The sequence below is a fragment of the Lathamus discolor genome, chromosome 3 (genome assembly GCF_037157495.1).
Source record: "Lathamus discolor isolate bLatDis1 chromosome 3, bLatDis1.hap1, whole genome shotgun sequence".
NCBI lineage: Eukaryota > Metazoa > Chordata > Aves > Psittaciformes > Psittacidae > Lathamus > Lathamus discolor.
In genome coordinates, this window is record NC_088886.1 from 16,725,064 (window position 1) to 16,742,066 (window position 17,003).

The following is a 17,003-nucleotide window of genomic DNA, read 5'->3' on the forward strand; positions in this document are numbered from 1 at the left end:
AGCGCAGGCGCAGACATGCTCTCCTAGCGGGCGGGGTAGAGGTCAGGGGTGAAGGGTCAGCGCCTTCCCGGCGGCGGCAGCAGCATGGCGGGTGATGGCAGTGGCGTGGTCGCCGAGGATGCGGGGTCATCGGCCCCGGCGCGGGTTCTGTTCCCGCCGACGTTCAGCGTGTCCGAGATCAAGAACAAGCAGCGGCGGCACTTCATGTTCCTTCGGTGGAAGCAGCAGCAGAGGAAGGTGGGGGGAGGAGGGCCCGTGGAGGCGGGAAGGCGGGGGGTGCCCTGCCCTGCCCTGCCCTGCCCGGCTAACGGCCCGCTCTCCCTCTCTCGGTAGGAGAAGCTCGCCGCCAAGAAGAAGCGGAGGAAAGAGCGAGAAGCCCTCGGAGACAAAGTAAGGGCTGCGGGTCCCGCGTCGTGGTGAGGCCGCCCCGCCGCGGGGACGCGGTGCTCTGCGCCGGCGGGGGGGCATCTCGCCTCTGTGATAATTGTTCATCCCAGCCTTGTGCTGGCGTTCTTCGGTGTCGAGTCAGACGGTGCTTCCACAGACTCCAGGGGAGAAGCGGTCTCAGTGCCTGCCGGCTGCGGTAGCCTTTAGCGGCACTGTGCTGTGTGGCGGAGGTGTCAAACAGCTGAGCTTGGGAATGTCGTTGGCACTGTGCTAAATGATGCTGTGGGCCGGCAGGGTGAGTTTCGGCCTTATGAGGGCAAAAAAGCAGGCCCTTCCTGAAAAGTAATTTCTGGCCAATGTAATTGCTATGGTACTGTGTTGATGTTGTTAAGAATTATACTCTAGTAAGTAATTTCTATACAAATTAAAAACAATTAAGATCTGGCCAAAACCCTGCCCAGACCAGTTGTCGAGTTGTTTCCAAGCCTAGCCACTAACAAGGTGTTTGCTTCTTTTTCTTTCCTTCCAAAAAGTGTTTTGACAGTTGACAATTAGCTGTGAGTTCCTGTATTATCATAATCTCCCAAGAGTAGTGCAAGTGAATGAGGTAAACATTATAGGCTACTAGTTGTTCAGTTGTAGATGTCAGGGCTAAAATTCATTGCTGTTGAAAAGTAGAGCTTTTTTCTTCCACAGAAGAGAAGTGGATAGAAAGTTCCCCTCTTTGTTTTGGAAGCCTGTTTCTTAATTAGGCTGAAATCAAGCAGTGTTACTGTGGTAGCAGTACTTCTCTTTGTGATGCTCCCTGGTGTCCCAGTACTAGTGCCTATTTTTAACCAAGGTGATATTATAATTTGTTTTTTAAAAGCTGACATATAACAAATAATACTTCTAGTTCTATGTAGAAGTGTACACTGTATCATGGCAGTACGCATGTGTTTTTTGCAATACACTTAAAAATCATATGAATGTGTTAATGAACTTATATATTTTAGGCCCCTCCAAAACCCATACCAAAGACTATTGAAAATCAGAGAGTGTATGATGAAACAACTGTAGATCCCAATGATGAAGAGGTAACTGCTTAATTTCTGCATGTGCTGTTAAGTTAAACGTTGTTTGGGGTGGTGGTTTGTTGTTTTTTGTTTTTTTTTTTTTTTTGCTTGTTTGTTTTGCAAGAAGGGTTATAAAATGGATTGATGAAACTTAACATTCACCACTCTCCAGTTAAGGTATTGATAAATTACTTTTTACACATGCTGGGTTCACTTAAGAGGTGATGTTATTCTGTCATTATCTGTATGAGATAATTGCCTTTTAACTTACTGTTATTGATAGTATAACCTGCCAGTGTTCATTGCATTAGGTTCTTACAAATGCAAAACCCACATGCCTTGTGATGATTAATTATAGGGTAGATTTCAAGAATTGAAATTTTTCTTAACTAAATTCAATTTCATCAGAATATAGATCATATCGAACAATTGCTCTTCAGTTACTTCACATATGATGTATTAACAAGACTTCTGTTCTTCCAGGTTGCTTTTGATGAAGCAACTGATGAATTTGCACCATACTTCAACAGACAGACAGTTCCCAAAATTCTTATTACAACATCAGACAGACCTCGTGGGGTACGTATCTTTTACTTCGATCATTCCAAGCAATCAACTGGTTGTAAGATGTCAAGGTTTTCATCCTATGATTGACAAATGAAAGTTTTAAAATACTAGCTTTCACATGGACTCTTTTGTGCTGTTTTATTTAGCGACCATCAATAACCTTGTATGTGTAGGTAATCTATTAGCTTCTCTAGGACTGCTTGTTCCATCATAATGGAACCCAAACCTCATGCATATGTTTTTGTATGCGAATTACCTGCAATAACTAATTTGGAAGATTACTGACTTTTGTGAGAACCATAAAAATGGTTTTAAAGATAGGAAAAGTACACCTCAAATACTTTATCTGGAAAGTCAGACACTACCACCTGATATAATAGATACATTGTATTTTGAAATGTGAACTTTTTGCTTTTGGGATTTTCCTGCTTTACTGTGATGGAGGGGGAAAAGAAATCCTTCAAAAAAAAACCAAAATGTCCTTGGTGTTCTGCAGTCTTTATTGCAAGTAATTTTCTTTTCTACTGAGTGAATGAAGTAATTTAATAGCTTGTCTTCATGTGTTTATAGAGAAGCTGGTAACATACCATCAGCAGGCAGCTGGAACAAGCAACCCTCCATGCTCCTAATACTTGAATTTGCTGCTCTAATTACCACATTGCAATTTAACTCACCTGTTTTGCAGAGAACAGTGAGATTCTGTGAACAACTTTCTTCTGTTATACCTAACTCACACGTCTACTATCGAAGAGGACTAGCTTTGAAAAGAATTATTCCACAGTGTATTGCAAGGGACTTCACAGATTTAATAGTCATTAATGAAGATCGCAAAATACCAAGTATCCTTTTGTGTATTTATTAAAATAGATATACTAGCCCTGGGCGTGTTAGGGAAGGAAAATAATTCTGTGGTGTGCATCAAAGATCTACTTTATTCTGGCTTTTTTTCACTGTGCAGCTTACAGTGTAACTACAGTTATAAATCACTGTGCCAACTTGTGTATCTGATGGCTAATGGGATGTGAAATTATTAAAGTGTATTGACTTTTTTAGTTTAGTTTGTAATGCATGGATAAATTTAACAGTTTAATTAACAAGTTTTTCTGACCAGGAAATTCCCTTTAATTTTGCTGACTAGATAAAACATTACTAATTGATAAGTGAAGAAGCAATAAAAGGTAACTGGTTAGCTCCTGAAACAATATTTAATGGACATCCTTCAGAACACCAGCTAACTAGTTTATGAAACTATGTTCAAAAATATAATGAAACCTTGTAAATGAGGCATAGATTATGGATGTACTTTAATACTGCATTTTGCAATTAATGTTCTTCTGTAAACTACATGTTGAATTTTACAAGCCTTATTTTTTTTTTTAACTTGGTGAACAGATGGTCTTGTTTTAAGTCATCTGCCTGATGGCCCAACTGCTCATTTTAGAATGAGTAGTGTCCGGTTGCGTAAAGAAATAAAGGTGAGACTCCAACAAAACTTAAAAAAAAAAAAAAAAAAAAAAAAAAAGTAGTCTGTTGTTTAATAATAAATATGTTCAGTCTATTTGAACTGTCAAACCTGTGCTGTTGTACCATTTAGCTGATCTTGTAAACGCAGTTTTTTGTAAGTTGACAGGAGGCCAAGGACTAGTATAGTCTACTTCCATAAGCAAAATACTTCCAGTTGCTGAATTTCTTTAACTGGCTGCCAAGTATTCCTACAGTCATGCAAATAAATAGCAGCTGATAACCTTACATCAATAGGGAATACCCAATGTATAGTATACACGTAAATAGCAGGTGTACATAAAATTATACTAGAAGAATACAAGTATACGCACAATAGGATGCGTATAAAAAGTATAAAAAAGGGATAAAAGATTTCAATAGATGTAGTTCCTAATCATAAAGTAAACCTAGTTTTTCTTACTCTTACAGCCTTGTTACCTCTTCTGTAGTTAAGTATTGCTTACTTAGCCCTAAATAATTTGCAGTAAAATGTTTTTTTCTCGTTTGAAATAAGTAATTTTTAAACTTCATCTGTTCTTTAATAAGAATCCTATATACTCTTCGCGTTAATATAGATGCAAGTCCTGTGCTAGGTAGAGAGCATTATTTGCTGTAAGGTGCTGACATAAGTGGAAATAGGTGCAGGAGAGAGGAAATGTAAGATTATTTGTGCTTTTTAATTCAACATTGTTTAACCAAAGATCCTTATGTTACTAGTTGTTCCTTTACTTGTATATGAACTTAAGTTGTTTTTGAGGCATGTAATAACATACCTTAATAATATTAGCCCTGTTGCGAGAGGCTGGCCATCATTGTCTTCCCCCTTTTATTTCTAATTTCTTTTTGACAATATATTAAAATCCTTTTGTATTCAATCTGTCCTTTGCATTCTTACCTGTTACTTTCATTTCAGCGAAAAGGGAAAGAGCCCACAGAACACGTACCTGAAGTAATCCTGAATAATTTTACAACACGACTTGGCCATTCTATTGGTCGCATGTTTGCCTCTCTCTTCCCACATGATCCTCAGTTCATTGGAAGACAAGTAGCTACATTTCACAACCAGCGAGACTACATCTTTTTCAGATTCCACAGGTGATGCTTTCCACAAAACTCACAAATGAGAATGTCCATAGATAGATTCACAGAATGGTTTGGGTTGGAAGGGACCTTAAAGCTTATCCAGTTCCAACATCCTGCCACAGGCAGGGACACCTTGTACTACACCAGGTTTCTCCAAGCCCTGTCCAGCCTGGCCTTGAACACTGCCAGGGATGGGGCAGCCACAGCTTCTCTGGGCAAATGTTCTCCTTAAATTTTTATTTTTTTTTTTCCTTCCCCAAGATATATCTTCAAGAGCGAGAAGAAAGTAGGGATTCAAGAACTTGGGCCACGTTTTACATTAAAGCTGAGGTCTCTTCAAAAAGGAACCTTTGATTCCAAATTTGGTGAATATGAATGGATTCATAAGGTATGTCTAAGTAGTGAAGTAGTCTTGCTTGGGGAGGGAGGCTAAATCTGACATGAAGTGTAACCACAAATCTTAGCCTAAAAAAGCAGTATAAATGCAGTTCTCAGTACATGTTTAACTGAAGAATTTAGAGGTATATTTTGAGAAATATGCAAAGTAGAAGCACTCTGCTATATTGCAAGTCAAAAATAAAAATAGCAAAGATGATGAGTATCAATGTACCATGACTACTTACTTGCAGAGTACAATTTTTTTAACATACACCATATAAGCAAATGTGAACAATGCTCCCCTGGTACAAGCTGTTACTGGAAGCTTGGTAAACTTGACTAGACCTGGTTTTGTACAAGGTGAGTACAGGAATCATAATGTAAAAATGATTAAGCTACTTCCTAAGTGTCACTTCTAATAGTGGAAATTAACACTGATCTTTGTACATCTTCAAAAAATGGAAGTATTACTCTTGGCAATGATAAATTACTTTTCCAGTAATTTCTACCATGGAATTACAGTTGATGGGCACAACTTAGAAGTCGGAGTGTCCAAGCTATACCAAAAGCTAATACTCCTGGTGTAGTCCCTGAAATGGATAAGCTTGTTTGTTTTAAAGACACTTTGTCTACTGTAATGGAGAGAGAACTGCTGCATGTTCGTTAGTTCTAAACCATTAATCTCTTGATTCTTCTCCCTTGTTAGTCTTGAAAAGGTGACTATAAAGATTCGATCAACTATAGTATAACTGTGACAGATTTCACTGCCTACCCCACTATAAACTGGAGTGGCCATCTTTGTATCCTGTTGCATGAATTTGCTGGTTGGTAACTTTTCTTTTGAATTTCAGCGACGAGAAATGGACACATGTAGAAGAAAATTTCACTTATAAGGGACAGCTATCTGCCAATTGCTGGTGGCCAGAAATACAACAACTGCTTCGAACTATGGATTATCTGAGACTCCTAATGAATGATAATGATATTGAACAGTATCTCTCTGCGGATGCAAACATTAAAACTCTACAGGAGCACATCAAGTAGGATGCATCTTTCTTCCTATATTTGTAGCTAATCCAACATGATGAGGACAGTGACTCTTTTCCAGTTTAGCAGGAAAAACTATGGCAGTGTCAAAGCAGCCTGTAATTTAGCTATCACTGAAGATGTGCCATGACTGCTGCTGTGCTGTAGAGATAGATTACACTTTGTAACATCAAAGACAGTAAATATTTTGTTTAAAGATATTCTCTAAATAAAATATTTGTTATACAGCTTTTTATTTTTTCTCTTCAGCAGCTAAACCCTGATGTCTTTCATTTATGAGGTAAGACAGAAATATTTTAAACCTCTTTTTGACGTACAGTATGGTGATAGGTTTCCAAAAATAGTCTCCTATCTAGAGAACACTAAGAAGGTTGTATGCAATACAGCATCGACCAAGGAAGTCTTGTGGTATTTTATTTCATGAACATCTTGCATAAGACAGCTGTGTTGCTGAAGTTACCTTTAAGAGTCAAATGTATTTTTGTATCTCTTCTGTACATGTCCTATTTAGAAGAGGTGTATACCCAAAGCAATTGAAGTAACATTGGGAAAGAATTCATAAGGCCATAAAGCAGTCTCATGTAAAAATGCTGCTCAGTTGAACAGTCAGGTCTCTGAGTAGGGTTTTCCCCACTAAAACCTTAAATACGGTTCTTCGGCCTCATAGCTATACTCGAGCTGGTATTATCTGCAGAATATTGCTCTGCCTTAGGTTTTACACATTCACTGGCAGCTAAAAAGATGTTTTCTTTGAATTGCCTTTTCATATGCAGCTATAGCAAGAGCTTTTTCATACTCATCTAAAGAGTCAGATGGCTCATAGAGTAAGTAAGTCATCTACTAGGGTAGAACTACTGTTTAAGATACTCTGTCTTGTCTATGATATGGGACAGGCTGTATAGTTGAATTATAAACAGCCATTTATATTTCTGTTATGCTTCTGAATATAGTACTGATGAATACTCATTGTTCTGTAAGACCCCAAGAAAACTTGCACTAGCATGGAATATGTAAAGACAGACTCCTCCATATGCTCCCTAGCCACTGTAGTGATGCGGTAACTGGTAAGGTGTCAACATTGCCAGGTGTTAATCAACTTTTTACAGTAATTTCAAGACCAGACTAAGTCAAGACAATTTTATTTTTTGCTTGGCATATAAAACTGATTCCCTTATGAAACAGAAGTATTTTACTAGCATACAGTTCATTTGGAGAGGTAGATGGTAAGAAGTTTGACGACAGTAGCAATTTTACAGTTAGATTTGGCACATGAAAGCTAAGCTTTTGTACAGACTTCAAATCAGGCCACTCCTTGAGGCACTCTGCCCATACACACATCAGCAGCTAGGAAAAGATGCTAAAAGATCTGAAAATAAAAAACAAAATGTAGTTAGGAAAGTATCAGTTCTAAATAAAGCAACTCTAAGAACATGCACCTTCAAAGTATGCCATGTACTGCTATTTAGGAAAAACAAAATCCTCTTTTTTTCCACAGCTGTCTTAGGAAACTACTTTTGGTTTATAAAATAAACTTTTAAAACCATGAAGCCAAGGGCACAAAACAATAATCAAAGCTGTTGGAAAAGAACTGAAAAGTGGAAGGACAGGAAAAGTTGTTCCTAATCACTTGGCATCTATAGAAATGCCAGGCATCTATTTTGCCTCTGAAAAGCAGGGGAAGTCTGTAACTAACAAATTATACTTTTCACTCCACAGAGGTGGTACTAACTGTAAACACAAACTCCATGGGTTCATTGTGAAAACACCAGGATTACAACTAAGAAATTGCCTATTTTGAGGATGTGCTTGCAAGAGATAAAGACATTTTCCATATAGGTAGTGTAACTTAAGCTGCTGTTACGACTTTTGCCTGTAACTTCAGCAGAAGTAAGTGCTCCTCACCAGATTCAGAAGATGGAAGATAAGGCCTGTAGCTGAGAAAGAAAATATTAAGCCTTTTATGCCCTGTGTGTGCAAGATAGAGGAAACGTTATTTCCTGGCATCCACACCCAGGAATTACTAGACGCTGGCAAACTTCAGTGGGCAAGTATGCGTCACTGATAAAAGTAGAGTTTCTTTGTATAGGTTAGCAGTTTATAATGCTTACACATGATCTGATTTCTTCCTTGAATTACTGCTTGGTGTTGATGCTGCAGTAGTGTGAACACAAGTCAGTGCCCAAGAATAAAATCTTTTAAATAAGAATAGTTGATAAAATTCAGAATAACTTTAAAAGCTGCAAGAACTCTTAAATCACACTTCAGTTATACTGCTGTAATTCACTGCTGAAAACAATGGGGGAAGTGGTTTTGTTTGTTACAGTTAAGCATCAATCTCTATACTGTTATTACTAGCACAAACCACCTTGTTTATACAAAAACTTTTTAGAAGTTTTCTACAGTCTGCTTGAGGGGATAACAGTTTTAAAGAACAATTCTAACAACCCAGTCTGACTGGTTACTTTTCTGTAAAGCTGCCTAAATATCACAATGCAAATCTAGCAAATTACAATTATTTGGGTGATGTAAGTCAGCTACGAAACTAGAATTCTTTAAGGTTACGACTCACTACAAGATGTGTAAAGATTGTGCACTATGGTTCACTGCATATCCAATGCTTTGAGATAACGTATACGCCCTCACCACCAACAGATCCAAATCAAGGGGCAGTGGGGAGGAGGGGACATGGTAAAATTATCATGCGTTTACTGAGGGCAAAATAGCAAATTATTTTGAGTTTCAGTGAGACTACCGTCAATCTACAACTCACCTTTCTAAAAGGTTAGTCTAAAATCTAATCAGAATTTCCAAGGAATACCAGCTGAGTAGTCTTCATAGTGATAGCAGTATTGCTGCTGAAGTTATAAAAGTCATGGAATGAAAAGTCAAATGAGTGTTCAACTGTTTTCACTTACTTAAACTTGCTGGCCATGTAGTAGCTTGTATGAGTGGAGTATGGGCCTTGACAAAATTCTTTTTTTCTTGTGGCTTAGAGGGCATGTCCTGTAAGGGGACAGTGCTCTTGGAGGCTACCACTCATCTTTGATAGTGCTCTTTAAAAGTTTTAAGAATGAAAGTCTGCTTTATCTGTCACAGTCAGGATTCACCATGTATGCTGTCAGTTGAGTAATCCTACGTGCAAAAAGGGAAGTAACACCCTTACACAGCAGGAAAATACAGCAGAATTGCTGTACAACCAGGTTAGTCCTAACAGTAGTAGCTGGCCTCACTACTACTTTGCTGCAGTAACAGAGACAGATAGAAAAAAGCCCTGCAACATAAATGCTGCTCATAATACTTATGAACAGCATGTGTCCAGCATAGAGCTATGACCAGAATAGGAGAGGAGCACAAAATGGGGATCTAGACCAATACCAGCTGCAGAAGTCAGATGTCTCTTCTGAATACTTTTAATACAGGCAAGTCTCATTCAATTAAAGCCAGCTGTTTTTAATGACAGAACCATTTATGAATAGTAATTCAATAACTTACCACTGAAAGACACCAAAGTGTAGTTCATGTAATTACAAAAATGAACAAACTTTCTGGGGTCTGAATGGGTTTGTACTCGATGATACGCCTGTCAGTAGGGGATCATGTTGTGCATTTTGCAGGCAGAACTGCTTCAAGTCTGCTGCAGCCTGGGAAACCTAGTCATAATAAAAGTTGGCATTAGAATTCACTGATCACTCGTTACTGAGGATGTAACTACATCAGAAAGTATAAAGAATACTGCTAAATCATTCTGCAGTACAGCTTGTTTAGATTTTATACAATGCTTCCATCATTTTGTTTGGTTTTTTTTTTTTTGTTTAAGAATTTGCCCAGTAATAGAGTGAGAATTTGGAAAATCTTCACATTAAACTTTTAAGCCTGAAGAGTGAAAGATGAGCAACATCTCGGAGATGGCTTTGTTAAATATATGAAGATCCTTGTACTAACATAAATTGTGTAAAAATACAGCCTACAGTTAAAAATGCTCTACTTGACCGAACTGCTAGTTTATCTTCCATTGGAAAGCCATCCTGATGATGACATAGTGGTTTTGGTAGGTAGCACCTAAAGACAAGGCAGTAACAACTCTGTGTCATTCTTTTCTCTATTGTAACTCTGAACTTGTAAAAAACACGGATCAAAGTTTCAGAAAGTAGCATCTTCACTGCTATCTTGTACTTGCACTTTGCCCAGAGTTTCTCTTAATTTGGCAGGGCCTCGTCTCAGCCCCAAACCGCAGGAGTTAAATGTATTCAGTAAGTTTTGCAGCGAAGTCTCCATTTTACAGTGCCAGGCTAGCCGGGGCAACCTGTTGTGAACCCCACTCTAGCGGCCCGTTTCACCGGAGAACGATGGAAGAAGACGCTTCTCCGAAAAAGGAGATTAAAGGGAAGGGCACAGCCACCATCCCGGGGACACCGGCCTCCGGGTACCCGGGAGGCTGCAGGAAGCGAGAGGGCGAGGCGGGCCCCGCGCGGGCCGAGCTCCGGGGCGGCGGCTGTGGTAGGAGAGGCGGCTGCGCAGCCGCCCGGACCCCTGCTCGGCCCGACGGAGCCGCGGGCTGTAACCTGCGATGGGGTGAGGTACGTCGGGCAAGCGGTCCCGACCCTGCCCAGCCCCTGCCCCGCCGGGCAGCCCGGCCGCCTCCGAGAGCCGCCGTGGGGCGCGCCCCAGGGGCGGTGTAATGGCGGCACGTCCGCCCCGTCCCAGCTCCGCTTCTCACCTTAACGCGAGTCACGCTGGCCTCCAGGCGCAGCTGCTGCACCACCTTCTTCATGGCCGCCACGTTGGAGGAGCCCGACATGGTGGGAGCGGCAGCGGCTGCACACCCAGCACAACTTCCCGGCGCGTCCCAAACTCTCCGGCCCGGCGGCGCCTGCGCAAGCGCCGCCGCGCCCAGCGCCCGGGGTGCCGCGGCCGCGGGGGGCGCTGCGGGACCGCTGGCGGGCGGGTGCGGTGCCCTGCGGGCAGTGGCTGTTGGGTGCGAGCTCTGTGTGCCCGGGGGGGGGGGCACCGCCTGGAAACACAGAGGTAGAACGCCTCCTTCCCCAAGCGTCTGTAAAGGGGGTTTAAAGTAAGGCCAAAGTGGGAAATCTTGGTGATAATATCCAGTGAGTTACTAGTTTGGAGCTTATTTTGATAGGCAATGGAGTTACCAACCTTGCTCCTGTCAGCGTGTTCGGGCCTTGACAGCAGTCTAGAGGTGAAGGGTGATCACCACAGAACATGCTCAGGAGTGACGGTGAAGCCTGGGCTAAGGGTATGGGGCAAAACATGTTGTCATGCAAAGTGCCATAACTTGCATGTGTACAGGGGCTAATGGGAGGAACTTGTGCTGTAACCTGCAGTGTCTTTGGTTGGGAATAACTGGGGAAGAGATGGGATGTTACAGGGAGGTTGGTTGTGAGAGCTTGTCTGGTGTACTTGTGAAGGGGCAAGTAAAGACCTTTGTAAGCAGGTGCTTTCTGCTGACATGGGGAAATCTTATTTCCACCTCATGGAGCCAGGACGAGACTTGTAAGGTTGTCTCTAAGGTCTGGTTACATGCGCCCAAGAAAAGGTGAATTGGAAGCAGCAGGATTATGAGGGAGAGCTGCAAGATGATCAGGCCAACAGTGAGGCATTGAGCAGGCTGAAAATCAGGCTGTTTGTAACCTCTAAGGTGCTGGAAGAGCCTCCAAAGTGAGGAAACTCATAAAACGGTTAAGGCAGAACCATGGTTTACAGTTTATAGAAGGATTTTTCTGGCATGGTCACCCAGAACAGTCAGGTTTGCCTGGAATACTGTGTTTGGCCAGCACAATATGCTGTGCATGTGGCTTGTCTGCAGTTCACAGTAATTGTCCCTTTATCAGAGGTAAACTCAGATCCTGCAATAATCCCATTTTGTTGAGATTTAGGTCTGTGTCTTTAGGAAAGCAGTACAATGTGTAGAAAACTATATGCAATCAAAGAGCCTTTATGAAAGGGGAGAAAATGGTAAGAGAAAACACTCCAGCGCAGCTCTCTGGGAGCTGCAGGGCTGTGATTAGCGATTCCCCCTGTTACTTAGGTGATACTCGTTGTGTAGAAGGTGTGGTTGAGTCTTGTTTGTCTGCAGTTAGCTGGAACTTTCTGTTTCAGCACAGAAACTACTGTCCCATTTTCATAAATGGAAAGAAGAACAGTAAGTGAAAATAAAGGCTATTAATGGAGTAACTGCTCTTGTAACATCATCAATCATGAAACTCATTCTTAAAGAATGTTTAACTCAAAATGAAAATTATAAAGCCCATCTGTCATTTGCTGTGATCAAGCACAGGGAGCAACATGTCGTTCAGTCAAAGGAGACCTCAAACATCCCAGGTGAGAGTTTTTGTACTTTTCCATGAAGTGTTTTTTGATTTCACATTTAAAAATATAAAATATTACAAGAAGCGACACTGCACCATTTCTACGAGACCTGAGAGGGGGAAAAAAGAGTGCTTTTAACATAGCATATATAGAAAGTATTGTTTTCTGGTATATTTAGGAACATTTTCTAATTTTCTAGTTAAGTTTAATAGCACAACAATTGCTGGAATATGTAATACAGCTTATTTGCACGGCTTCTAGTTATGGGAGATGTTTCATCCTTATCAATACCATCTAATTTTCAGTAAAAATATCAAGATCTGGACATTAACAGTCCCACACCTGCCACAGGTTTGAACGCAGTCTAAGTGAACCTTGTTCAGAGCATGCTTAGTTTCTCTTTTTGCAGCCATTACCAGGAGCATGTCTGTGCTTCCAAGGTAACTAATATTATTAAGAACTGCCAGAAATATTTTGAATTCTTTTTCTTCTGGCAAGGTCACTTTGTGGTGCTATTTGGATCCAGCTTTCAGGACTTTGCATTATTTATGAGAAGAACAAAGGCAGGATTTCAGCTGAAGTATTTATGTAACCAGGACACGCTCCAGCGTATCAAGTGTTTTTGGTAAGCTCTGTCCATTGCTGTCATAGTGACATACAGCAGTAGTCCGGGCTCTCTTTTCTCTGATTTCCAGCGTCGAGCATTTCTAATGTGACTTAGTTTGATGTTGTCAGCTACCATTCAGTCACAAACTGCTGTACTCATTGCTGTTCTCACGATTTAGTCATCACTGTCAGATGGATGTGCACTCTTCTAGTCCATCGAAGAAACCATTCCTGCCTCCAGAATTTGAAAGTCCACCTAAGCAAAATAAGGCAAAATAAGAGGGTTATAATATATCTACAGTTATGATTATATGTTCTTTATTTAGGTGGTGGAGTTCCATGTTTTTTATGTCCCAAAAGAAGTGTGGAACTTCAAGCTGAATACGGTTCCTGTAGCTCTTACTAGCAAATTCATCTCAGCTGGATTTATAAGGTGGGTATAGTCTTAGGCTTCATGTACATGGTAGGTCCTTTACGTTGTCCTTTAATAATTTAGTTGAGCTGTTGCTCTGTGAAGCACAGTTGCGTCTGTTAGAAGAGACTTGTTCTTTAATAATTTCTGGAGGGTAAGTGATGCCCATGACGTGTTAGGTTTATTTGGATTTGTATCAGGCTTACCTCCATTGCAGCCCTTGGTGTAAACCATTGAAACGTACTTCCAGAGCAGTGCTAGTATTTCTGCAGAATAATTTATGTTGTTAAATCACAGTCTTACATTCTTTCTGTCTACTTGAGCCTGCTTGTCTTGAGTTCTTTTTGGGTATGCACCAGCCTGAAGACAGAATGGCTTGATGAAGACAGGATAGCCTGTCAGTTCCCAGGAACAGGGATATGACGATCTGAGCTCTCTCAGTCCAAATAAAAAGCTTGAGCCATGTTTCTCAAGGGGAAACATCACATCCCGCACAACTACCAGCACATCTTCTTTCTTCTTCAGTGGCATTTCTGAAAGATTGCACACAACACCATGTGCCATGTGTGCTTTCAAGTAGCTGTTTAGAGGAATTAGTGAAAGAATACCCCATATCCTAGGCCCAAACCTGGTGCAAAGAGCTGCAGCTGTAATCTTTCACAGCTTTGAAAGTTTGTTTTGTACCCCTAAACACTTTACTCACAAATTCTGTGTGTATCTAGTGTGGTAACAAGTTGTAGAAAAAATCAAATAATGTAAAGATGAGTATTGAGGCAGAGCTTTTACATACACCTTGTCTTCTCCTGAGCAAAACCTGACAATTTAGCTTAAACTACAGGGAATATGGGTTTTAACTACTTTAAATTAGGGTTACATTGTCCACTTAATACGCTGTGTAGCTGAAAAGATTGACAGCAGTCAGGTATGAGCATGTGGGGCAGAATGTATTCATTCTCACAGCTTCTTTTGTTGAAAGGCTGCTCAAAACCAGAGGAAATAAGTGTATGTATCTGTTTTGTTTGCTGTTCTAGTCTCCAGCAGAGGTGCAAAATGCCTACAGCTGGAGTGGTAACTTCAGATCATTTCGTATGATTGCACATCTGTCACTGCCCTCTGTTCTCTAGTGTAAATTTATTTCCCTGAGGCTCAATTCTGAGGCATCAACTTAAATTAGGTGGGTTTATATCTGATGGGGTATTTGTTGCTTTCTAATGAGTTTTAAATAATTGCTAGTTAATTATTCTATGGATACTGAGCAATGCTGCAGTACATTGCATTAGTAATAACTAGTACCTGGCCATTGTATCACTGTCTTTAAAAACAAAATTATTTAAAAAAACTTACTATGGAGAGGGGGAGAGAACAGCCTTGCTGGCACAAATGCTGTTTGGACATTGTTGATAGCACTGTCCAGTCAGCTTGACAATCCTAGTACTGTCTGAGTCAGCTTAACAAAGGATTCCTAGGTCTAAGTACAGGCCACTTCCATTAACTGTGAAATTAGAGGAAAGTATTAAGTGTGTAATTGTCTATGGCCCTGAGCTCTTGTTCCCATGAACCTGATTTCTCAGCCTCTGTGATCTTTTATTTATTCCTCATTCCTCACCACAGAAGCCATACGTTTGCTGTTTCTAGATGAGATGGCTGCAATGAACTCTAGTTTGCATTATCTTTAAAGGAGCACCCTGAAGCAAAGGACTAGTCTTCTGCTAGCCAGTGGCAGAGAGTAAGAAATATATCATAATATGCTCCTAGGAGTTGCAAAGGAAAATAATTTGCAGATAAATTGCTGTCCTATATCTGAGGTTCTATGTACCTAGATAGTTTTCTCACAGGGTACATTGTAGTTACTTAGATGTTTTCCCTGCTGTTCATAAAAGCTTAAAGATTTCCGTGCTGTTTTGGACAGGCATTATCAATGAAGGATGTGCGGTGATAGAATTGGCTCTGAAAGAGCTTGCGTTTATTGGGTTTTGGAAGACCATTGAAGGAGTATGTCTTCTCTGAGACATCAGCTTGAAGGAAGGATAGTGCATGAGAGATACTTGAATTACAGATTATATGTGGTCTTACGTAAGACCCTGGAAGGGTGTGTATTGAATTATGTATCTATCACATATTTCTTTATGCATTTGAAATAATCAACATTAGGGCTAATATCTGCAGCAAGTGTGGGCAAAAAAATGGCTGGGGAAGAAATAAACAGGAGCTAAATGTAGAGGGAGGCACCAAGCAGTGTGGAATCAATGTGTCCTCTCTGCAAACTTTGGTTTCCTCTGTTGCATGCCTGTGCTACAAGGCAGATTTATCACCTTGGGAAGATGCTCTAAGTCCAAGGTGTTTTAAATCGTGCAAGGGAAGCATTGTAGCCCATTGAAATACTGTGTTTATGATATGAAACTGGTGGTAGTTTTACATACATAGGGTGTGAAATGAAAGCAAATCCGTCTGTTTGAAAGTGGAAACAAACCCTAACAAGTTAAAGTTGAAGACCTAAGTTGAAGGGATGGCATGTTCTTGTCCATACTGTTTAGTGAGAATAGCATGTGCTATCCCCCTAAGCTATGTCTGTGCATTGCTTGAAGAGTGATAGCTGCCTGAGCCAAAATCATGCCTAGGTATTATACTAACAATCAGCATGGATGATTAACAGTCTCATGCCTGAATTTGTTCCCTAGTTTATGACAGGAGCAATTAGAATTGCTTCTGATATCCTAGAGAGCTTTTGCGTGCCTCTTGCACATTTGGTTTTATTCTGTGGAGCTTTTTATTCTACAGTAATTTTTATACTGAGCTCATTACTTTAATATTTGCATGGTTTCTAGTAGTACATTAAATGATGCAATTCATATTTGCATCAGCTCTCTCATCCTCAAACTATGGTGGAAATGTTCACACTGCAGTGTTTGGTTTTGATTTAAAATGCGTTTGCATGTACACATGCACACGCCCAACTGTAAATTTGTGTTGGAGAAGACAAAATGAAAGAACTGTGCCTGCTACTTAAAGTGGACAGTAATGTAGTCTTCTCTAGCCCTTAGTGCCTGAAGGGGTATGTTCTACAGTCCTAGGCTGGTCCAATGAAACATCACCTATATGGAAACACATGATTGTAGTTTCTAATGTTTCTGTTGCAGATGAGCAAGAGCATTCTGAAGGAGCAGTTTTCAAATTTCAGCTATTTCCATATTATCCCTTTCTATGGGTTCCTAAAATATGAATATTGCTAGTTAATGTCATGACGGCCTTTGTAATACAGTCTACCATAACATGGTATGATGTTCTGACTCTAGCACACCAAGACTTTCTGGCCTATATGTAGTTGGACAGTAGGCAGTTCTAGGACATAGTTCCCATTTTTGGTCATTCTGTCCATGCAAGCCAGTATGTATATAGCATTATCTTCCCCCTCTTACTAACTAGCCATCATTATTTGATCTTACAGATGTATTAATGAATAACAACATTCTAGGGTATCTCCTCACATCACATTAAGAGTGCTGCGCGAGAAGCTTGGAGAGTACCTGGGTGGAGTTTCAGCTGCAGATAAATTCAGATTTTTAAAATGCATTGGGAAAAGACTAGCAGTGGTAAGTTAATACTTTTTTTTCTTTAATGCTCTTTTGTTTTACAATGTC

The 17,003-nt window shown here is 40.5% G+C and overlaps 3 protein-coding genes across 6 annotated transcripts in view; 2 read left to right on the forward strand and 1 right to left on the reverse strand.

The window, feature by feature from the left end:
* On the forward strand, positions 1 to 6,247 carry RPF1 (ribosome production factor 1 homolog). Its single transcript, XM_065673723.1, has 9 exons — positions 1 to 237; positions 334 to 390; positions 1,383 to 1,463; positions 1,926 to 2,021; positions 2,695 to 2,848; positions 3,402 to 3,484; positions 4,426 to 4,607; positions 4,857 to 4,983; positions 5,825 to 6,247. Exons 1-9 carry the CDS (start codon positions 85 to 87, stop codon positions 5,864 to 5,866), a joined length of 975 nt encoding a protein of 324 aa, XP_065529795.1. The 5' UTR covers positions 1 to 84; the 3' UTR covers positions 5,867 to 6,247.
* Positions 6,236 to 17,003, forward strand: part of SPATA1 (spermatogenesis associated 1) — a 23,338-nt gene continuing 12,570 nt past the window's right edge. Inside the window, exons 1-4 of one of the 4 annotated variants that reach the window (XM_065673720.1) lie at positions 11,029 to 11,045; positions 12,138 to 12,359; positions 13,280 to 13,386; positions 16,838 to 16,955. In XM_065673720.1, the coding sequence (XP_065529792.1) occupies positions 12,324 to 12,359; positions 13,280 to 13,386; positions 16,838 to 16,955 (261 nt within the window). In that variant the 5' untranslated portion in view covers positions 11,029 to 11,045; positions 12,138 to 12,323. Of the gene's footprint in view, positions 6,301 to 10,320; positions 10,598 to 11,028; positions 11,046 to 11,101; positions 12,360 to 13,279; positions 13,387 to 16,837; positions 16,956 to 17,003 lie in introns of those variants that run through there. The other 3 variants (XM_065673721.1, XM_065673718.1, XM_065673719.1) reach the window with 3 other exon arrangements.
* On the reverse strand, positions 7,144 to 10,908 carry GNG5 (G protein subunit gamma 5). Its single transcript, XM_065673725.1, has 3 exons — positions 10,738 to 10,908; positions 9,513 to 9,670; positions 7,144 to 7,386 (listed from the first exon to the last, which is right to left on the reverse strand). Exons 1-2 carry the CDS (start codon positions 10,816 to 10,818, stop codon positions 9,545 to 9,547), a joined length of 207 nt encoding a protein of 68 aa, XP_065529797.1. The 5' UTR covers positions 10,819 to 10,908; the 3' UTR covers positions 7,144 to 7,386; positions 9,513 to 9,544.